Below are 24,069 nucleotides of genomic sequence, written 5' to 3'. Positions count from 1 at the left end.
AAATCACTCACTGGACCTTAGTGAAACTATTCATAACCCCTGAGGTTACTTTATGTTCAGTTGCTAAATGAAAAATGGAATAATAGGAGAGGGTCCCAGAAGGGCGGTCATTGATTCCTATCAAGAAGGCTATAGGCTAACCAAAAAAGAATTGTTAGAACAACCTAGTTTTAACCTTTTTGGTTAGTAGATGATTATTCTTGGGGGCAAAATGTGAGTTGTGGCCTGCTTTGAATATTTGGAGAATGGATCATTTTTGATCTGGAAGGACTTCTGGGAGAAGGCCTCATGGGCCATCTTGGTCTGGTTTTGTTCAGCATTTGCTCATCTGGGCAATGATGGCTGCCTCCAGAAAGAACAGTAGAATTTCATGCAATGAAATTTCAATGAGATCAATATAAATTCCATTTGGTTTTAAATTTATATTAAATACAGACCAAGGAAGTTGGTCTCTTAAACAGCAAAGCAAGCAAATTGCAAGATTTAGTAAGCAACGTAACAGGTCAGGCAAAAAAACAACTCATTTTGAGTTTTATGCTGCTTTAATGCATCAAGGCTTATTATAATATTGCTCATTTTAGTCATGTTTTTGTGCAAAAACTATTAGTTTGGAGAGTGAGACATTAAGGTTGAAGAAGCTGGATATGCTTGGCTTGGAAGAGAATTTAAGTTGAACTGTCCCGTGCAGAAGTTATTACTGTACATTTATTTTTGCTTGATACTTCCCTGCCCTCTAGAGTATTGAATTGTAGTTGCAGGAAGCAAGCTATTGACTATGAGTATATTTTCAAAAATGGAAGTTAAATTTGCCACTATGCTGCCCAATATAACTTCTGAGTTTCCTACTCATTCTGAGTCAAACATTAAGAATTACCTTTGTGCATTACAATTAGAGCAGGTTGGGAAATTCAAAAGCTTTTCTACTAATTTAGATCAATTGATTCCTATGCAGAGGACACTAGAAGCTACAAAGATAATTGATTATGTCCTCAAAGGTTCCTAGTGTACCAGAGCTTTTAACTAAATCATTTGACTTTGGTACTTGATTGGATTGCCCTTACTTTCTTCTTTTCTTTGTCCTTCTTGAAGGTGGTAGTTTCTGGGTTTCATAGGTTTTGTCTGGCACCAAAGAGAGTACTACTCCTTCCCATTCCAACTCCTCTTCCCCTCTTCCCTTCCCCCCACACCCCTCCCAAGCTAAAGGGTGTTCCCAGGCTGCTCAAGTAGGATTGAGACATTGAATGCAGCTTGTACTTTTGGCCTGGGGAAGACTTTAGGGGGAGATTCAAGTTTTTGAGTAGATTTCTACGCAAACCAATCAGGCAGAATTACATCAATCCAACTTGATTTGTGAAACACTGGTCTCATAGCTTGGTATAGAAGTGCAATTACATTGCATGTACATTCTCGTTTTCACCTTGTGCTGTAAAATTGGTTCATGGTAGTAAATCTTATTGCTAACATTTCAATGTATTAATGTAATCAATATTTTTATAATAGTTGAAAGAAGCTTAGATTATAGTTGATATTTGTTACATTGATATGAAAGTTGTCAAACTTTCATTAAAGTCATTAAATGGTATTGAAGTGTGTGATATTACTGTACTATACAATAAATTCATTTAGAACATCATAAAATGGCTCTTAAGAAACAAAAGAACCAAGCCACTTCATCTGAGTGTAAATGTCCCTTAGTTGCATAGAAATGTTTTTGTGTTTGAGCCAGGATTTTTGCCATGGGAACAGCAATTATGGTTTAAGGCACTTAGCCAAGAATGCTGTGAGGAAATTCCAACTCTTCTCTCCTCCTCCCCCCCCTTATTGATGTAGTTCAAAGACTGAAACTTTTTTTAAAAGCTTGCTGTTGCTAGCGTGATCACACATGTATGCCACATGTTTAATACAGCTCTCCCCCTTCTCCAGATACTTGCTAATTGCTTAATTTACATGCAGTAACCTGTTTTGGGGGGAGAAAAGGGAGATTTTGAAGAAATTTAGGACCCAGACAAAGGAAATTCCTGGCCCAAACTCCGTGATCCTGGGTAAAATTTTCTCCTTTAAGGTTCACTTTGGGTCACTTTTAAGTTGGCAAATCATCTTTGCCACAGCTGGCTTTTGAAATTTCATACTGATTTTTTGAATTGGAAAGAATGTTAAAGCTCAGTTAATATTACTTGGTTTTGTTTACCAATGTTTGCCTTGTTTTCCTGTATTGTATATTGTCTGGGTCTTCCTGGAGTCCAATAGAGATTTTTTTGTATCATTGTGCCTTAGAGTGATGGATGAATTTACATGCCCAGTAAATCATTGCTCTTGAAGAGGTTAAAATGACACTGATTCTCAATGCTTTTTAGCTGTAGGCTTGGGTGTATAGTTTAGTGTACAAAGCAGGAAGGACTACTTTGCTTCATTTCTAAGCTCTAGAATTTTTTTGGCAGTTGAAGAATACCACACCTTGTATTCATCCATTCTTGTAGCTGGTTTCATAAGGTGTTTCCATGGCTGCCAAGGCTTTTAAATTCTAATATTGGAGAGTTAAAACAAATTATTGAAACAACAAAATATATTTTTAATTGAATGGTCTTTATTTTGCACTCAGTCCCCTTTTATTTAGCTTTAGTAGATTTAGTCAGTTTTTGATCCCAATTTCTTAATGGATTGACAGAAGCCAGTCTTTTGAATTTAACTGTAAAGGGAGTTTCATTTTGTGACCAGAGAGCACTGGGTTCTGTAGAACTCAATGCTTTTTAATTGGAAAGGGAAAACTAGTTTTAAATCTCATTCTATAATGAAAATTGAAATGTTTTGAAAAGTTACTAAGTCACTCCACTAAGTTGGAGTGACAAGTCTCCTTGCAATTTCCTGTGCTATGAGTATTTGATCACCATTTTGTGCATTTGATTATTGTATTTGATTCTTATTTTCCTCTTGATTCTTTGTAAAGTTTTATATATGTAGAATCAAAAGGGAAAAGCCATGAGAAACCTCCCCACCAGAGAAACTGAGGTGAGAAGAGATTGTTTTTAATCTTTTTTTGGCTGAGGCAGTTGTGGTTAAGTGATTTGCTCAGGGTCACACAGCCAAGGAACTGCTGAGGCCAGATTTGAACTTCTCATGACTTGGTGCTCTGTCTACTGCCCTTTAATGTGGAGAATTTAAGCTAGCTGACCAAAATGGGAATATATTTCCAAAGCATTCAGTCCAGAGTAACTGAGGTACACTCTTTGTAAAGTTTTTTTTTTTTTTTTTTTAAAGCAAGCAAATACAGAATTAAGTGCAATTAGTGTGAGCTTCAAAGGGAAGTCAGGGAGAGAGGAGTATTGGCATTTACAGCTTGGAGATTGTGGCTCAGGCCCTGTCAGACTGGGGAGGAGGACCTTTCTTGAATAGATAGGGATTTAAGGAGGATATAACTGTTGGATTGTCCTTGACAATAATGTTCCCAGGGTAGTTTTTGGATAAGGATGGCCATAAAGGCAAGCACCTGGATACTGTTTTTCTTTTCTATCTTCATTGTCTCAATAGTATGTGAAGGGGAGTCAAAGCCTCAAGGTTAAATTTTCTTTCCAAGACTAAGTGCAAAAAGGGGAGGGGAGCATATAGCCTGCTATCCAGGACTTAACAGTCCCCTTTCCCCCCCAAAAAAATTAGTGTGCCTCCATTTGCATTCTGATTACATGGTTCTTTTTTCTGAATGTGTGCATATTTTCTATTATGGGTCTCTGGGAATTCTCTTTTATTGCATTGCTGAGAAGAGCTTAGTCTTTTAAAGTTGATCATCCTCACTTTGGCCAGTAGGAATTCCTACATCTGGCAATTCTTACAAAGCAAGTTGACCTTTCATGGTTTGGTTTATAACCACAAAAGGCCTGTAAATCAGCCAGGTGACCCACTGGATCTTTGATCCAAGCATTAGGAAGACCTGAGTTCCAATGTGTCCTCAAAAATGTAGCTGTTTGATCATAGGCAACTCACATAATTGTCTTAATTTTCTCATCTGTACAATGAGGATAATAGCATTAACTCTCAGCTTTGCTTTAAGGGTCAAGTGGGATGATTTTTAAAATGGTATTTTATTTTTCCAAATATATAAACATATTTATAAAACTTTGTTTCTTCCTCTGTCCATTATAAATCCTCTCCCCAAGACAGCAAGGAATCTGAAATAGGTCAAAATATTTGCAATCCTTTTAAACATTTTCATATTTTTATGTTGTGCAAAAGAATTCCATTTCCATATTTCTAAATGTGTTTGGTATTTTCTGATATATTTGTAAAACTTGAAATACATGTCTTGGTCATAATAGACCATTATATATACACATTTTATATATACTTATCATTGACCAAACAAAATAGAGTAACTTTTTTTTTTTTTTTTTTATAACTACTTGGCTAATCTTTGCCTTCATAATGAGAATTCTCCTAGGAAGCTTTAGAGGCACTACCTCTCATTGGGGCAGGGGAACTACATAAACATATAGGGATAAGCCACATGACATGTCTAGTATATTTTATGTTTAAAATATATGTAGGAGTCAGGAATTCCCTCTCTTCCCTCTTGCCCATTTGGAAACAATTTTAGATATTGGTTATAGAATGCTATGATGCCTCAATCTAAGACTTAATTCTTTGGTTTTGTGGTAGAAATAGTAAAGTTTTGGCTTGTAAAAACAAATTCAATAGTTTCTATGGTGCATTATCAATTGTAGAATTCTGAAGTTTAGCATTGGAAAAAGCTGAGATATACTGCTAAAATTCCCTTGTTTTCCACTAAATAATATGGAAATGGATCCACAGAGATGAAGAATCTTTAGAGGTTAGATTCAAACCCAGATCCTTTAGTCCATTGTACTACAGCACTTAAATCTAAAATCTTTTTTTTTTTTTGGGGGGGGGCAATGAAATGGGGTTTTAATAGGAAGGATTAAGATGTTGATTGAAATTAGGTCATTGTTTGCCCTCTTTAATTTTAGGTCATGATGTTGATATATTTCAGTTCATTCAACAGCTAGTTTAAATTCATGTGAGAGTGGGGGAGTTCTGCCTTCATTGGGCTCAAAATATTAGGACATGTTATTCCATAATTTTTTAGCTGATAGTAAATAACAAATTAATTTGAATTTGATAAAATTTATAAATTTGAACTTGATCCTGGGGAAGCAATACTTTTTTTGAAGGGCACTTCTTATCCTAAAATTCTAGTTCAATAGTTCTTCCATTCTCTGGACTGAATTTTCTATTCCCAATCTTATTGTTTCAACTGTGTAATTAATTTTGCTGGTAAGTAGTAGGGTTTATCACCTGTAATAAAAATGTAGAAATGCTTACTGGGATTTGTTTTGCCATAAATAGAACTAATGTCTCCTGTGCTTTTTAAATATCCGTTATTAGAATGAGCACCATAGGGGCAGCTAAAACTTAATTAAACTTTATTTTTAGTAGTTCCTCTACTTTTTTTTTTTTTTTTTTGGATAGCATTTGGTGATTCAGGAATTTTATTGAATCAGTATCTAGAATAGTCTCTGCAGACCTTCTTAATTTTTAAAAAAACTTTCTGACTGGAGGTAGGACCAAGAGGGAAGGGAATTGTCTACAGAGGAGACAGGTGGATTTGATCTTCATTTTACCATGATTAAAAAGGTGTAAGATCTGATCTTAATAAATTATTCATCTCCCTCTGCTAGTGCTAGTTATGCATTGCTTTAGCAGTGGTGATATGGAAAGTATAAGGTTTGGAGACAGACTGAAATTTATTATTTGGTGAGACCTTGAAAAAAATCATTCCTTGTCTCATTTTTTTTACCTGTAAAATAAAGGGATTGTAGTAGATAACTTAAAACATCTCTTGGAAATCTGATCATATAACACTGAGTTGTAATAGTGGATTTAATCAGATGTGTGATCAAATTCTAAGTCCTTTTTTTAAAGTTAGTGTGTGAATTTGGTAAAGATACTTTGTCTTTCCTCAACTATAAAGTTAGCAAGTTGCACTAGATTTCTCCACTGCTTTTCATTTTTAAATCCGGGATTTTGTTCTTACCTTGAAATTTATTGGGTCACCCTTCAATATCAGGTTTACATGGCCATTAGTATTTGAAGAATCTCTTTAATGACTTGTTGTGATTGAATTTGGTTATTGATCCTTGTTTAAGGATATTTGCATAAAATTATAGAAAAGCTCTATGGTTGGGGTTTTCACCACAAAAGATTAGTTCCCACCAAAGCCAATGGAGTAGATTTGAATTGCAGAGTTGACAGTAAAAGTTAAGGTTTTCCTGCCCAAATCACTTTAATAATAATCACTTAATTGAAATTTTCAGCCATCTTGGGTTAAAGTTAGTTGACATTTTTATCTTGTCACTATGATTTTTAAATTTTATACATATATTAAAAGGATTTAATCAAATGTAAGAAATATATAAGTAAGAAAGAGAACTATGAAGTCAGTCTGCTTTGTGCTGAGAAAAGCACATAGACTAATCCTTGACTTCCAGATTTGTTGGCCCTGCTTTTTGGTTTGGCTAGGGCCTTAAGATGAGTATTATATTCATTCTCAGTGCACTATTTTTGTAAACCTGTTACTTCAGTTGCTCTGTTTCATAAAATTATGGACAACTATGGCAGTAGAAATATTTTTAAATTTAGCAAACCACACATTTGTGCTTGACTTGTGCTCTCCCTTTTTAAAAACTTCAGTTGAACTTGTCACACATTTTAATTGCTAAGTAATAATGTTGCAAGTGTGTGCAATTAGTATAATAACAATATAAACTGTTTTGCAGGAAATGTGGTTTTTACTAAAATTTTAATATTTTAGCTTAACCCTTCTCCCCGGTAAAGGTATGATGAGTAGCCTTTAGAGTAGTTTTAATTTCAAGAGTGATTTTTTTTGTTAAATGATCATTCTAGAATTGAGGAAGAGGGTGGATGATTTCTTTGCTTTTGAATTTCTGTACAGATCTATTAGCTGCTCAGTGTCACTTTTAGCCTTAGCTTGTTTTGGTTGAAGTAGAAATAGTTGCATTTCTACCATGTTCTATGTTTTCTACAAATTTAGAGGTAATGATTCCCTACCATCAGTAGGGAAATCAAAAGTTAGTTCCTCAGAGTTGCTGGTTTTTCTTTTTTTTTTGACCTAGTTTGTATCCTAGACACTGGAATGACTAAATAAATAGCACTTGTATTTTGAAGTGATACAGTTACGGCACTTGTCACTGGATAGTACTTGATAAAAGAGATAGTGTTTCCAGTAATCTCTGAAAGTGTGACAGAGCAGAGGGTATAGTTTCATTGGATCTGCTGGAAATTAGGACATCTTCCTGTTGGCTGCATTGCAGGCTATGGAAATGAAGGTAGTCAGCTTCCTATTCACAAGGAGTTCTTTGTCATCCATTGGATCATTGAAGTCTAGCTTTTTATATGATAATTCAAGACAGCTAAAATCTATCTTTGAATTTTTAACATGCACTTTGGTTATAAAGCTCATTCTAGCTTCCTTATATAAGGGACAGAATATTAAAGAAATTCCAGTAGTAGGAGTTAGGATTATTAGGAACATCTGTTTTGTGAACCCCAAGTAAAAGCTAGCCTTCAAAAACTGACAACATGGCTACTTGAAGTGAATTTTAGTTTCCTTCTGCTTTCTTCCCAGTTCTTTGGTCACATCCAGGATGATTCCTTGATTTCCCAGTAATTGCTAGCTAATCTTTAATATCATCTTGTAAACCTTAGGGGAATCTTAGGGAAACATTGCCCACTTCATTATCCTGCTTACTTAAACCTCAAACCTCCAAAGAAATAATCTTATCTTATGGAACTTAAGGGAAAATGTCTTTTGGGATAAGTCTTTCTGGCTAATCTTCCCTCTCAAGGAACCTGCACCCCTATAATGTGATTAGTTGACATTTAAGATACATGTTGAATAAATGTTTTTGATCCATTGAAGGCAAGGTTTAAGATAGCAACATATAAATGCGGTATCACTTCTTCATCCTGTACATCTGATTTCAGAACTGTTCTGTTCTCAAAAGTACTTGAAATACAATTTAGTAAGTACATCTCACCCTTTTCCTTTTTTCTTCCAGCGGGGATCTGACGAGCTTTTCTCTACTTGTGTTACTAACGGACCCTTTATCATGAGCAGCAACTCTGCTTCTGCAGGTAAAATTGCTAGCCAAAGTTTTCAGAAACCATTGGCCAGATGTTAAGACTTTAGTAGCCTGTTAACTTTTCTCCCAAATTCATCATTCTAATTGGTTTACTGGAAATCTCTTTCTAGTAAATGAGCCACCTTCATAAGGCTACATTATTTGTTCTTAGTTCCAACTTACTTTGGGAACTAAATTTAGAGCATGCAAATGTTTGAGAGCCTGCAGTTGATCTAAGGAACTTATAAAAACTAAAACTAAATTATTCCATAGAGGCATATAATCAAGAACATAGAAATTGATTATTTCAACTTTAATAAATCACTTTTCTTTTTCTTTACTCAGGATTCATGGTTTATACTATGTGGTTTGAGCTGATTTAGGAATTGTGCATTGAATTATTATGGTTTCACTTCTGAGTCTTGAAGCATAAAATTTAAGGAAAGGCTGTGATTTTTATGAGACTGAGTATTTTAAAATGTTACTGAATTCTTGTACTTTTTGGAATAAAATTTTTTCCCCCTTATGTGCAGAAAAGAAAGGGTAATATGTTGTATTCTAGCATCTTTGGGTTTTTGAAATTTGATTTGACTAGTATGTTGCTTTTTTAAATTTGGACATTAATGGAAGTTTTTATATAAGTTGATTCTTTCTGGGATACCTGGACACTTGGGGCAGTGTAGAATCACTATATTATGAGAGCAGGTCAGCTGCCTCATTCTATTCACTAATGGAAAAGGACTTTTGGGGCATATATATAAGGACTGTAGACATGAAAAATGAAGTAGTATTTTGAAGGTTTATAAGAAGAAAGAAAGAAAATGGTATTAAAAAGATTTCAAATTGACATTGTGTTGAAAGAACCTGAGTTTTGAATCCTGGTCTATCTAGAAAGGGCTATTAACAGGAATTTTATGTGAACTTTGAGTTGGTCTTAAATTGTACAGTTCACTTAATATACAGGGATATTAAAATATTTTTTTTCAGCTAATGGAAATGACAGCAAGAAATTCAAAGGTGATAACAGAAGCACAGGAGTCCCTTCCCGAGTAATCCATGTGAGAAAACTCCCAGGTGACGTCACAGAAGCTGAGGTTATTTCCCTGGGATTACCATTTGGCAAGGTCACTAATCTTCTCATGCTGAAAGGCAAAAACCAGGTATTCTGTTATTAATTATGCTGATTAGCCTCAGATTTAAGACTTAGAAAATTGATAAAATCAATTTGAAGTTTATGTAAAAGCTAGTATTTTGATCTAATGGCACTTTAGATGTTATTTTTGTTCGGATAAGAGAATGTGTGAGGGCAGGAAGTATTTCTTTTCCAAATATAGGTCTTCAGTTTTTATTTGCAGTCCTGTGGCAACTATTTGAGAAGTTTTTTTGGGCTTTGTTTAATTTTATTTTTCCCACTTACATGTAAAACTCCCTTTCCCCTCATTAAGAAGGCACATGTTAAGTTATGCAAAACAAAACACCTGAAGAAGTAGAAAAGTTTGCTTTATGGTTAGCATTTTTTATGGAGTCCTTCAAAGTAGTCTTCCATGATTGTTTTGCTAATTCAGTTATTCATAGCTAATTATCCCATAATGTTACTATTACTTGGTACACAGTACATTTTACTTAGTTTAATCTCTTTTGGGACTAGTAGTGGTAGTGTTAGATCAAAGGATAGGCATAATTTTCTTTGGGCTTCAGTTTATTTATCTGAAAAGTGGTGGGGATAACTACTTGACACTTATTTAGGGTTAAATGAGATAATGTCAACAATAAAATTAAAATAAAAACAATAAAAATCTTAAATCTTTTCAATTTTGACCTGTGTTTCATTGTTAAGGAAGGTATCCTTTTATAGGGTAGAAAATTTTGATGTTCGGAGAGCACATAGTTTCCTAAATGTGGAACTGCTTGATATTAGTAATAATAGAGTTGGGATAGTAATGTCAAATATATTTTCCATGGTTTATGAAGGATAATAAGCAGGACCAGTTTTACAGTCCTGAGTAGATTGTAATTATGTATTGTAGATGAGCAATTTTTTTCCTTTGTTACTAGAACTACAAGCCCAAAGAAGAGTTTAGCAAATCCTGTTATCATGTTCCATCCTGATATGAAAATCTTGACTAAGTTAAGGAAGATAAACCACTTATGGCCCTCTTTAGTCTGGGATTAAAGTTTTTTAGTTGAAGTCCTTTTGACTTTTCCTTATTTGGGCCAGTATAAGTATGCTGGTAAAATGAGTGCTCCCCATGGCTTTTATGAAGTTAGACAGCATTACACAGTAGCAAGTAAAAGCAAATTTCGTTTTTAATGATTTTATTTTTCAGTGTAAAACATACTTGACTTTGAGGTAGGAGAATTGAGTTATTAGTTGTTAAGCCTTCTGGGCCCCAGAAATTGGTCATTTATTTACCCCTTCCATTTTCCTCCCCCAGTACGCTGGGTAAAATTCATTTCCTGATAGTAGTATCTTGGTCATTAATCAGCTCATCAAAGAATCCTCAATTTTTAGGCTTTCCTTGAAATGAACACAGAAGAGGCATCAAACACTATGGTAAGTTACTATACCACAGTGACTCCTGTTCTTCGAAGCCAGCCTATCTACATCCAATTCTCAAACCACAAGGAGCTCAAAACAGACAACTCTCCAAATCAAGCGGTGAGTATTAATTCTCATTACTTTTATTTCTAAATCAGCTGTCCCCTACTTAGCCACTACCATCTCCAGGTCCTGTTTACCATACCCAAGAGAAGGATCTTCCAAAAACTAATAGACACATTTTAAGGCAATATGTAATGAAAGAAAAATGGCTTCTTAAAGTGAATTTGAATTAGACTCTCAAGGATAGGATAGATAGTATATAGATGATGAAAACAAGTATAAGTGATCAAAGGTATTATGAGCTCATCAACTTGGGAACAAGACAATAAAAAGCAGAAAAGACTTGTAATGAGAGGGAAAAATTGCAATTAGCATAAAAGGTTCAATACCTTGGTTAGCTAGAAACTTTTGTAATTTGTTTTGTAAGTTTCTGTTGGAAGAGCTTTGATTTATTGAACAATATAGAGAACAGGGACATTATCCTACCATCTTGATAATAGGTAAGAGGAATCTAGATAATTGGAATTTTGGTTTTGTGATCTAGATACTGACTCTTAAGCAACAGTTAGCAATTAGGTGGCTAGCAGCAAAGATGTTACATATAATCTCAGTGAAGCAAGGAGGTAGATAGATGCTTATTTCTTCCAGGTTCCAGTGTAGTTTCTGCCATGCTGGTTAAAAAACCAAAAAGATTGGTATTGATTGAGAAGAGGGAAAGGGCATTTTTGCTAGAAATAGAATTTTAAAAACTCAGGGTAAAGGTATATTTGATTTCATAGTCTCACCCTAATTATAAGATAATCTTTGAATTCTTGAATTTAATGTGACCACTATAAATTCATACTATGTATTGTATGAATTTTAAATGAACTTCAAGTTGAATGTCAATTGTACTGGAAATTCTGCAGTGTTGTCCTTTGTCAGGAAAGATACTAAAGAGAGACAGTGTGTAATATACTGTCCTATATTCAAAGCCTTGGATGAACCCAAGGAAAATGGAAGTGATTATGGGAATAAATTTCAATGTACTATATATCTCATCTTTGAAGGCATATTGACCCTTTAAAAAAAGATACAACTTTGCAACTATATAGACTTAAAATTACAGCATGAGAAAGTGATTGTACAGTGCAGTTTGGTTTTGAGGACATCCTCTCAAATAAGTAGTAAGTTGTACTGGTTGTAGCAGCAGTATGCAAATTGGCTACACATGATGAAATAGTATGAATACCCTGTAGGTTTTGGACAAAGTACAAGTACTAACCAGATGGGAATGTCTTCCACAGCGTGCCCAGGCAGCACTTCAAGCTGTAAACTCTGTTCAGTCAGGAAACTTGGCCCTCTCTGCCTCTGCTGCAGCAGCCGATGCAGGAATGGCAGTGGCTGGCCAGAGTCCAGTTTTGAGGATCATCGTCGAAAATCTCTTCTACCCAGTCACTTTGGATGTACTTCACCAGGTGAGATGGTGAACTATAGGCAACAAGCAAATTGGAGATAACTAAAGATCATAGATTTTGTTTGTGTTATACTAGTGTAGGATTGCCTTTGAGGGCACTACTTTAGGCAATAATCTCTTGTTTCTTTAAGGCTCTTAGCATAAAATCTTTATAATCCTTCATAAAGTGAAGATTTTTCTTGTGGGCTTTTTTTTGAGTGTGGAGCTGCATCATGGACCCATACAGCCTATATATCCCTTCTAAGAATGCTTACTAAAATATAATTATAAAGGAAATATTATGTTACACTTAACATTTTCAGGTTTTCACTTCAAAATTGGGACCCTGTGGAGAGTTAAAAGGAACTGTGTAGAGAAATTGCATTATAGATTTTTATCTAGAGCATTTATTGATAATCCAGGACATTCATTATGCTATTTAACCCAATTTCCTTACTTTAAAACAATTTAAGACTAGATTTGGATTTTATTTTTTTATTGACTGCAAGTCAGTTGGTCATATTTAGGTATTAACAGCAAATGTTGAGTTTTTGAACTATTGAAAAAACGTGTTCACTTTCTTTACAGATTTTCTCTAAGTTTGGCACAGTGCTGAAAATAATAACCTTCACCAAGAACAACCAGTTCCAGGCTCTGTTACAATATTCTGACCCTGTGAGTGCCCAGCATGCTAAGTTGGTGAGTATATCCACTGTTACTTTGTAGTTCCTCTTTCCTTCTTTCTTTGAAATGGTTTGAACTTATGATAGGGCTGTTCTGCTTATTGCTCTTTCTCTTTGTATTCTTTCCCTAGTCTCTTGATGGGCAAAATATCTACAATGCCTGCTGTACACTGCGCATTGACTTCTCTAAACTCACCAGCCTCAATGTGAAGTACAACAATGATAAAAGCAGAGACTATACACGCCCAGATCTTCCCTCTGGTGATAGCCAGCCTTCTCTTGACCAGACTATGGCAGCAGCCTTTGGTAAGGATTCTTCCCCATTTTACCAGCTTCTTGATCTAGCCTGGTGGCTCTGAAATGCCAACATGCTCATGTTTTTATGTGCTTAAGTATGTTGAGACAATTTGCTCATTTGTGTCACTGGCTAAAAAGTTCCCTGCTGCACAGCTGAAAGGAATGTTTAATTCATACAACAATAAGCCCTGTGAAGCACTTAAAGCAGAAAAACACCACGCTTCCACTGTCACATTTCACTTTGGGTCCAAAGATGAAATTCACACCTAAAGAGACTTTTAGTCCAGGCAAAGACAGTTTTCGTGCTTTATGACATCCTGACTTCTTTTGACATTTAATTTAGGAATTAGTGGGGGAAAGAATGCTTAACTTTTTACACAAAGCAGAGAATTAAAACATCCTAGATGTCTGTATATCCTATAAATATCATTAGTGATTTTAAATGCCTTCTCATTTGAGGATACAATAAAACCCCCTTCTAATTAGCTTGTATTGAGTACCCTCAAGGATCTTTTTGACTCACTGGTTATTTAAACACTGGGGGGAAAGCGTATGGAGAACATAAACTTAACTTTTTGATTTTGAGCCTCTCCCTTTAAAGCAAAGCATGGTGTATATTCAATACAATCTCTTGTTGTTTGGGATTCATTCTGACATTTTCTCCTGGAGGTTTGTGGGTGCGATGATTAGTATTTCGTTTATTTCTAGGTGCACCTGGTATAATCTCTGCCTCTCCATACGCAGGAGCTGGTTTCCCTCCCACCTTTGCAATTCCTCAAGCTGCAGGTATTCATGAATTTTGTGATCCTCACCCGTAGTTTGATTATGCATGCCCATTTCACTGTAAAAGCAAAATAAAAACCAAAAGAATCCCCCCCCCACACACACATACACACATACATAAACCACCACCATCACCACTACCAAAACACTCAAAAAACCCCAATAAAACCATGCCCATGACAGATTTTCCTGATTAAACAGTCCTGAGTGCACAGGTAACTGAGGGAAAGCCAACTTCCTGGGAGGCCTTGTGTAGCAGTACTAGATTAATTGAAGTTATAGGAATGGAGGTTAACTAGATTCATTTTAATGATGATGTGAGTCAGTAGGAGAAAGCTATGAAAGATGTCATGTCTGCAGTCTCATGTTGGCGAGAGCTCCCTCTGCTCATCGCCAGATAACTTGATAGTTTCTGTGGTTCTGGTTCCCTTTCAAGCTTCCAGGGGAGATGGCCTGAACTGAATGGTTGAAGTTTATTCATAGTAAATTGAATAAATGGCCCGGTAAGCAAACAGCATACATGAGATTAAGAAGCATGATGACAATGGGCACACCTAAGAGACATTTTTTCATTCAAGTAGTCTGTTTCCGTGTGGCAATTCCTTATGCTTTCTCCCATTCGTCTTTGGAAATCATTCTGGTGCCCTTTGGGTGGTTTATCCATACTGTTGCCCATAAGAGTGGAAGATTGTTTTACTTACATGACAGTGGACCAAGACTAATTGATTCATTTGGCCTCCAGAAGGCCAGTCGCATAATCCTGTGTTATTTGATTATATGCATGGAAGAATGGCGTATTCAGCATGCAGTTGGTCAGTATGGTTTACAGACACGCTGCTTGTAATTTTTTTTTTTCTCCTTCTGTTTTGCACTCATGGACCCAAAGCTTTGTGCTGTTTGATCGCATGTAGAAATTGAGAATTCTGAAACTAGAAAGGTTGTGTCTAAAATAGTAAGCATCATTAAAAGTGTTTTGAAAGGTAATGGATATTACTTAACAGCCTCAATATTAGTTTTTTATAGGAATGCAGGCTCTTAACCAATATCATTTGCATGGCACAGGGAAGACTTAAAATTTCTTCCCTCAGCTGCAGCCAGGGAACAATAGATTATGTTCTGGTTTTATATTGGTTTCTTCTCTTTTTATTTCCAGGACTCTCAGTCCCCAATGTCCATGGAGCCCTTGCTCCTCTGGCCATTCCATCAGCAGCAGCTGCTGCTGCAGCAGCTGGGCGAATTGCCATTCCTGGCCTCACTGGGGCAGGGAACTCTGTCTTGCTGGTTAGCAACTTGAACCCAGAGGTTAGTGGAGCTTTGTTTTCCCTCTTTATTCTGGTCAACTCTTAACTTTCACTTTCTGGAAACTTTCAGAGAATGTTTCACCTTATCTTAAATTTCCTTCCCTTTAAGGAAGCAGCCAAACTAGAAAAGCCAGTAGGGGTTGGTCCTGCTCATCTGAGCAGTAATTTCCTTAGAAATGGGGTATATCATACAATGCTGGTACATTTCATTTTCATAATTTCCATATAAGGGAACCTGACCCTTATTCACCCTTATTCTCTTTCCAACTGGTGATGGTTGGGTTCTCTGTTAAAATTAAAATACTGTTGGTTTTTTTTTTTTTTAAAGAGAGTCTGTTCTGCCTTCTACTCTCTGTAAATGTCTATAAACCTTGCCAGCTTGGCTTTTGTGTACTCCTGCCATGTTTTTCCCCCTCTGGCCATTTGCTCACATTTATTTTCCTTTCCAAAAATTGCTTGAAGTTTTCTTATTCTCCCCCTAACTCCTTGAAGATAATTCCATAATTTTACTGACTGGAGATTTATTTTTCACTGAAGGCTATCTTTAAAAAGCAAAATTTAAAAGAAAACCAAAGAATGCAGTCTGACAAAACTTTATTTGGTGACTTTCTGTCCAAATGAAACTTTGAATTGGAAGTATTAAAATTTTCTATTAGCCATGAAGGGTGGGGAGGGTAGGGGAGAAGAAACCTGGATTTGGTGGTATTTGAAAATATAGACTGCATATGAAAGCAAATGTATTAATGTCAGATTAAGATAATGTCTCAAAGAGCTTGGATGAGAGAGTAATGCTCAATATTTTTAACACTTGATGGGTTTAACATTTAATCAGTATTTCAGACTATACTTTTCATCTGTCTGACACTATTTCCGTAAGGCATGAGATAGGGCAATTGCTCTCTAAAAGACACACTTTCCTCCCTTGACTTTGCCCTTTCCCACCTCCAATTGATTCTTTTTTAACTTGGATTTTGATCATCGCTTTGTACAATTAGGATCATCAAGATTCCTCATTAAATAATTGAAATCTGTTCCTGGTCTTTAATTTGTTCAGTGCTATATTGGATTAAAAAATTTGGTCCAATCTGCTAATAGTTAGATTTCAAGCAACTACTTTTTTAGTGAAAGGAACCATTGACTATGTCATGCCTTTTTATATTTTTTGAGTTCTTTACTATCCATCCAGCTTATCTTTGAGCTAGAAACACTGATACTTGTAGTGAAGCTATAAACTAACAGACTTGTCATTCATTGCTTGTATAATCAATGTTTTTAGAAACTTATCTTTGTAACCAGTTAGTAAGAGACAATGTTTTTGTGGAGTGAGTTTAATGATACAGGTGAAACTTGGGAAACCTACACTGGAAATCAGAAAGAGGGCTGGTTCTCCTACCTTCCCCCTCTACTCATTCAATTCAAATTTGACTGATTACTAGGATCTTGGATTTTGCTTATCCAGTGACTTGTTTAAAACATTGTATGTACTCTAAGGGGAAATATAGGAAGAATAAGCTAATGCTTCTTCATAATTGACTCCAATTTTCTCAGCTTGCATTGTGCAATTAGGGTATGGAAAAAAAACTTATATGATGCTGGTGTTTCAAAAACAATGCATTCTTTCAGAACAAAAATAAGCACAAGAAGCAAAAAATTGGGCTTTGGGCCACTTATTGGGAAAAACAATTAGGCATTTTTGGAAGTCACTCTGCACCAATATTGTTTCTTGTCTTCTGTGTTATATCAAGTAAATATACTTTTCTTTATCATTGTGTTCCACTAGGAGAAATCTAATAACTTTCTGTAAAAGAGTATTGTATAGAGTATTCTATATCTTACTGATGGAACACTACATATTTCCTTATGTATTTACTGACCTGTGTTTTTTGCTACTTTTTTTCTTTTCTCCCCTTCCCCTTTCCCAATTTTTTTTTCCTTCCCTTGATCCGGAATTTCTTTGCCAACTGACTGCACGGTACTTCTGCTTCCTGTTGTTGCTTGAAACAAAAAAACAAACCAAAACAAAACACACAATAAAAATTCCCCTTCCAAAAAACCCTGCTCTTCGGAAACCAACCTGCCCTTCAATATTAACCATCTTGAAAACTTCATCATCCATCAACCAATTTCGCCATTTCCTGCGGGGACTGCCCTTCCTCGTGGTGGACGATTTGTGCAACCTCCGCTCTCCCCTTCGATTCCTTACCTTCTCCCCTGTCCCTCCGCTGCCTTGCTCTGCTGTTCTCTAAAGAGAGTTACACCCCAATGCCTCTTTATTCTTTTCGGTATGTTATTATTCACACTTTTTATTACTTTGTTTTCATTTATTTGAGATTACTTTTGATGCCTCAAATGTCCAGTTGTTTGCAGTTTGCCATTTTGGAATGCATAATTTCATTTTGTATTATCATAGTTTGCCTTTTATATTTATTTTACTGTGATCCCTTAGATGTGCATGGTTTACTGCTTTGCATGTCTTCAAAAGAAATATATTGGTAGCATGCTAGATTGACAGTTCTTTAGCAATTAGGTTCACATTTTAATTTACTAAAATCCAGTATTTCATGTTTCTGCTACATATAGGTTTCTTCAACTGGCAGAATAAGTAGTAAAGTTCATTGAAATAATTGAAATTCACACTTCATTGTGAATGGGATTTTCTTTGGGCATTTTTTCCCCTTTTTGGGCTTATTCATAGAAGTTATAATTAGTTTTTCCTAGCCTGCTAATTACCTAAGGATTGTCTGTTTCCTGAATTTTTGAAAGGCGTTTATGGCGATGTACAGAGAGTGAAGATCTTATTCAACAAGAAAGAGAATGCCTTGGTTCAGATGGCAGATGGAAACCAAGCCCAACTTGGTAAGATTCTTTCATTGTCCCCATAATCTAGAAAACCTCAGAAGTGAATACCGCTTTTATAGGGTGAAGAGAAGGTTGAATTTTAGCCTAGGATGTATAACATGGACCTAATGTAATATTTCATATTGTCTTATTGTGAAGGGTTTTTTGAAAAAATTTTTGAAAAGTTCATGACTTGATAAATTTGGTGTAACTAGAACAACTAAATTTTGGTTATTTGAATTACTGTAAATTTGTAAGTGTTTATCAATTTTCTTTGGGCATAACAACAATGGTTGAGTTCTATGACTAAGCTTAGTGATTATATGTAAGAACTATCCACTAAGTCCATATTGAAAGCAAAGTGAGATGTTCAAATAATCTATTCTTTTATCTCAACTTTTTTCAGCCATGAGCCATTTAAATGGACAGAAACTTCATGGGAAGCCAATCAGAATTACTCTTTCCAAGCACCAGACAGTTCAGCTTCCCCGTGAAGGACAAGAAGACCAAGGATTGACTAAAGATTATGGAAACTCACCTCTTCATCGTTTCAAGAAACCAGGCTCCAAAAACTTTCAAAATATCTTTCCTCCATCTGCTACCCTGCACCTTTCTAATATACCGTAAGTATACAACAACATTAGTTAGAGTTAGAAATGATTCACAAAACATTTATATGTGAGTATTTAAACATGAAAATGGGGAATAAAATATTTAGGAATGGCTTTTCTGTCTGGGGAGGAATTCTGTAGCACAAGGTTTAAAAAGTGAGGACAGTTTTTAAAACATTGAGGGTATCATTGTGAAGATAGGCATTTAGAAATCGAATTTACACAATGATGTAAACTTTTTTGGGGGAAACTAGGTATCAGGTAGAAAAGCAGCATGGTAATGGTAATTGATTTAATACATGATAGGATTTACCATTTAAAAGTCATTAGGTTTTTTGAGGGGGAGGCCAGAGTTAAGTCTTCTGAAGTCCTATTATGTAGGGGATATTCTCACATTCCAGCAGGAAGCGTTTTAGAGTTTCAGCAGAGTGAAGGGTTTGTGTCTTAACAAGCAAACAAAGCATGAGATTTTGTATTTCCACTATTCCAGATAGCTGAAGCCAGGTCTTATGTTCATTTTTTGCTCTTTCCATCCATAGAGCCATAGAAAAGCAGCATGGAGCCCTGCATAGTGAGCAACTAAGGAGATAGATCCAGCCTCCTCCCTTTTTTGCCTGCACATCCTTTGATAAGTTAGCTAATCTCACAGTATGCGATTCAACTTAGAGGTTATATTTGGGCTTATTTGGAAGACTTAGGTTTTATGTACCAACGTAATTCCAAACCCCAGGCATTGATCTGTTGCCATGGGACAGGGATGTGAGTGTGCAGAAATTGGATATAAAGTAAGGAAAGGAGCTTTCTTAACAGACAAGGTTAGCCAAAGTGTAGTTTATTTTGTAGGATGGGGGGAGTTAAGTGAGAAATGGGTCATATGTCAAGAATCGCTCCAATCCGTCTTCAGTATTGGTCATTTTTCCCCCATAGCGGGGATAGGGGAAGGGAATGAAATAAAGGTTACATACAGTAAAATATTATTTCCTTGTTCCTTTTAGGCCTTCAATATCTGAAGATGACCTTAAGATGCTATTCTCAAGTAATGGGGGAATGGTCAAAGGATTCAAGTTCTTTCAGTAAGTAAAATAAATTTACTCCTTCATATTAGAAAGCAAGAGGGAAGTACCTGTAGAATGGATGAGGGCCAGGTCTGAGGTCTGGAATACCTGAGTTTAATTCCAGTCTCAGAATCTTACTACAGAATCATACAGCTAATGACCCTTTTTTCTTTAAAGAGTTGGAAAGAAGGAAATGATAACAAATCACTCCACTATTTTCCAGGCAAATCCCAAATCTCACAAAGAACTGAGGAATCACTAAAGAATAACCTTTCCTCTGTAATAGTCTGAATAGTCACTGTGCTACATGTAGTAGTAAACAGGTTCATGAGAATTGATTTTTAATCAAGAATGATTGATTTTTTTTTTTTTTTAATTCATTTTTCCAATTTATCCCCTCCACTCCCCCCCCCCCCCCCATGGCAGGTAATCCCATACATTTTACATATGTTACAATATAACCTAGATACAATATATGTGTATAAATACCATTTTCTTGTTGCACATTATTAGCTTCCAAAGGTATAAGTAACCTGGGTAGATAGACAGTAGTGCTAACAATTTACATTTGCTTCCCAGTGTTCCTTCTCTGGGTATAGTTATTTCTGTCCATCATTGATCAACTGGAAGTGAGTTGGATCTTCTTTATGTTGAAGATTTCCACTTCCATCAGAATACATCCTCATACAGTATTGTTGTTGAAGTGTATAGTGATCTTCTGGTTCTGCTCATTTCACTCAGCAACAGTTGATTTAAGTCTCTCCAAGCCTCTCTGTAAGAATGATTGATTTTTAATATAATGAAGCAAAATTTTTTTTGTCTTGGCAGAAAGGACAGGAAGATGGCTCTGATCCAAATGGGTTCAGTGGAAGAGGCCATTCAATCCCTAATTGACCTTCATAACCATGACCTTGGAGAAAACCACCACCTTCGTGTGTCCTTCTCAAAGTCTACCATTTAAAATTTGGGAAGGCACAAGACAGAATGAACCTGACTGACGAGAACCCCAGGGTTTCAGCCTGGTCTGTAAAGGCTGAACACCTGGGATCACTTCCATCATTCCAGATTTAAAAAAGCCACTTTAAAAGCAGCTGAAGTGACCTTAAAAGACCAGAGATTTTATTTTTTTAAGTGAATCAGTTTACCTGTTTTTAAAAAAATTAAATCTAATTCACATTGTTAACCTTGCGGTGGTGGGATAACAATCTTGGTGACTGTACAAAAGCTACATGATGAAAAATCACAAGTTAAGTTTACGCTTTTTTGGAAACTGCTCTGGGAATTTTCTCCCCATCCCCTAAAAAGAATCCTAACACATTTATCAGGTTTCACATTGATGCCTTTTAATTTTCTTTACCCAGTCAAGCCTTTAAAGACCCCCAAACAACTGTGTGATTGATCACTCTGTCGCCTGAGTCAGGATCTTGCAAAGTATGGGATGGGTCCCCATCCAGTCCTTGGTTTTAGGATCATGCTCCTAATCCTGGATTCTGCTATCCTGTGCCTTAAACTTTTTTTTTCTTTGGGAGAGTGGGGAAGCAGGGAACGACCATGGTATATCAGCAGAAAGATTTTGAGCATTGAAGGGGATAAAAAACTCATTCTGCTCAGAGCAGATGAAAAGTTGGCCAAGTGGATAAAGAAAATATTGGGCATTGTCTCTACTGTCCGTGAATTGTCTCATAATCTGCATTAGTATCATGTATCTTTCCAATGTTTCTCCATTGGTATTCTGTTTCCAGCAGAAGTCAGTGGGGTTGGTTAGAAACATTCAATTGACCAAGCAAATAGGTCTGAGCAAGTCAATTTCCCTTGTCATACATTTTTGTTCCAGTGATGACAGCAGTTGAGCCCCTGCCTTCTATGACTTGATCAAGCTTATTATACTTTCATCATTGATTGAACCCTTTTGAAGATGAATCAGCATGAATTTTTCCAAATTTGTAGGTGCGTTTAGTGATTCTTGGGATTTCTTTTGTTAGGGTAAAACCCCTAAAGTTAGTGATATGTTAAGCTGAGGCATATTTATGACTCTAGCTTGACTTTTGAGACCAAGTAGTTCCTACCATCGTCCCTGTTGCTTGTCTTCAGCATTTGTTTGAATCCTTGTATTATACTTTTGATGCAGTTGCTGTCATCTGTGCCTAGCAATATTCCAGTTGACCAAATATTCTAATCTTTTTTTTTTTTCCATTTATATGCAAAAGATAGTTTAAGTAACTTTTATAGAAGAGGATTAAAAATGGTATAAGTGTAATCTAAATTACTCTTGTGGTATTACCCTTGTATACTGTGCTTTTATTTTATTCTTTGGTAATTAAGTGAAATTGTAGGGCAGGAATTTAGTTTTGATTTATCAAGCTGCGGTCATGGCTGTGAGGTTGATCATTAAAGGGAAACTAATTGGATTGAAAGATAGATTGGGATAAGTAGATGTAAATGTTCAAAGCAGCAAACAACAGTGGCTTCTGAGGAATTGGATTGAGTGAATGGACCCAGGCTAAAGTTCTTTTTAACCCACCCCCTCAGATTCAGAACTTAGGGAAGAAACATCTGTAAATTCTGCAGCAGATGGGTATGTCTAGTGGGCTGAGCCAACTTGTACTATGTTCAGGTGGCCTTAATGTATGGTCCTTGCTTCTCCCCATACCATTCTGCCTTCTATTTTTCACAAAATCCGATGTTGCCTTACATTTTTTAACCTTTAACCTATTTATCTTCGAAACAGATTTCTTTATACATTTTCAGGGTTTTTTCTGCAAATTGTGGACCAAAGTTTTTTTGTTTTTTTTTTTTTTGGTTTGTTTTTTGTTTTTCTTAATTGCCTTTTAGTGCTGGTAGTCTTGATTTATCCCAAAACTCTTGGCTGCCCCAGCACTAAAGGTTTGAAGTCTTAACCTTTTTTTAGTTCCTCCCTTAACTCATGTGGGTGTGAACTGTGCTGATGGTTAAATGAGAGTTTGGCTTGTCTTGCTGGTATGAAGTGTGGTAGTAGTCATCTCAGTTTCCATTTTAAGGAGGAGGGAGGATATTTAATTTTCTGTAACAGCAGTGATGTTTTTTGTGATATAGTCTTTTAAAAACTATTCATTACTCTGATACTGCTTTAACTGAAAGGTTTCTCCCATGAGCAGCTGAGTCATTTTTGGGAACTGATTCCTACAGGAATCTGCATTTCAGTTTTATGTTTTTAGTTATTGCTTGCACCATTCCAACTCCATGGACCTTCTCTTCCTTTTCTCTCTTCAGTTTTCTTTTCCCTTCCCTCCCCCCAATTGAAAATTGTATTTCCTTTCCTCCTTTTCTATAACTACATGGGATAAAGTGTACTCCCTTCCTAGCATGGAACACTTGGTTGGCCTGCTCTTCCCTCTTCCTCCCAACCCACAAGTGATTTCAAGTGAACCCAAGTGCACAGCTAGGGACGAGCTCTCATTTGGCTTTATTACAGGCAGTTAGTTGGAATGAAATTGAGAAAGTTGGCCTTTATTAGTAAAGATTTTCTTTATATTAAAATAACTCAGCCAGCAATTGGGCACTTTTTTCTTTTTGGCTTTTTTTTTTTTGTTGTTTTGTTTTTGTTTTTTAAATTTTTGCCAGATACTAAGTGAATCTGTTGCAAGCCCAGCACCCAGGCGACTGCGGGTCTGTCTTTTGGATCCCTGTGTTTGCATGTAAAGAATGTGAGTAACAAAGGGTGTACATATTTATAATTTTTTATACCTGTTGTAAGACGTGAGGGGGCAGCAAAACCTAGGTTTTTTTTTTTTTTTTTATGGTGAACAGATGTATTGTATATTTTGATAACAGCTATTCCAGGTTCAGTATTGTGAAAGTGGGGGGAGGGTGACCACAAACAAAATTCCATTGCCTGTTTCAGAGAATGTTTGTAATGCGAAAAGAATTGAATTAAAACTATTTTATAACAAACTCTGTACCTTCCTGTAGCTCTGTTATTTACTGTTGGGATTGTAGAAAGCAGTTATTGGCCAGTCTGTACTTTGTGCTTCAATAAATTTCTTCCGTATTCTTTGCTTCTGATTTTCCTATCTTTTAATTGTGCCTGTTTTTTTCCCTTTTGTTTTTTGTTTTTTGTTTTTTGTTTTTTTGTTTTGTTTTGTTTTTTGCTACTGTTTTTCCTCTTAAATGTAAATCCAGCTACCTCCCATTTAGATTAGTGGATTTTTAAGAACTATTTTCTTACACTTTACAGTTTTATGTTCATTGAGAACAGTACACATTGTACTCCTGCATCTACTGGATGTCACCAGTGTCACAAACTTTGCACCACCCTCACATGACACATTAGGCACA

The 24,069-nt window shown here is 35.9% G+C and overlaps 1 protein-coding gene across 4 annotated transcripts in view; it reads left to right on the top strand.

Moving 5' to 3' along the window:
* PTBP1 (polypyrimidine tract binding protein 1) overlaps positions 1-23,796 on the top strand; it is a 30,220-nt gene extending 6,424 nt beyond the window's left edge. For 2 of the 4 annotated variants that reach the window (XM_074301862.1, XM_074301881.1), the window contains 13 exons: positions 8,088-8,163; positions 9,138-9,310; positions 10,663-10,809; positions 12,039-12,209; positions 12,776-12,886; positions 13,002-13,176; positions 13,876-13,953; positions 15,104-15,252; positions 17,500-17,533; positions 18,015-18,107; positions 18,496-18,712; positions 19,696-19,773; positions 20,584-23,796. In XM_074301862.1, coding sequence (XP_074157963.1) covers positions 8,088-8,163; positions 9,138-9,310; positions 10,663-10,809; positions 12,039-12,209; positions 12,776-12,886; positions 13,002-13,176; positions 13,876-13,953; positions 15,104-15,252; positions 17,500-17,533; positions 18,015-18,107; positions 18,496-18,712; positions 19,696-19,773; positions 20,584-20,716 — 1,635 coding nt within the window. In that variant the 3' untranslated portion in view covers positions 20,717-23,796. The remainder of the gene's footprint in view (positions 1-8,087; positions 8,164-9,137; positions 9,311-10,662; positions 10,810-12,038; positions 12,210-12,775; positions 12,887-13,001; positions 13,177-13,875; positions 13,954-15,103; positions 15,253-17,499; positions 17,534-18,014; positions 18,108-18,495; positions 18,713-19,695; positions 19,774-20,583) is intronic. The other 2 variants (XM_074301871.1, XM_074301891.1) reach the window with 1 other exon arrangement.
* The last annotated feature ends 273 nt before the right edge of the window (positions 23,797-24,069 follow it).

The sequence above is a fragment of the Sminthopsis crassicaudata genome, chromosome 1 (assembly GCF_048593235.1).
Source record: "Sminthopsis crassicaudata isolate SCR6 chromosome 1, ASM4859323v1, whole genome shotgun sequence".
Classification (NCBI taxonomy): Eukaryota; Metazoa; Chordata; class Mammalia; order Dasyuromorphia; family Dasyuridae; genus Sminthopsis; species Sminthopsis crassicaudata.
The sequence above is the reverse complement of the archived record's forward strand: the minus strand, read 5'-3'. Positions and strand labels throughout refer to the sequence as shown.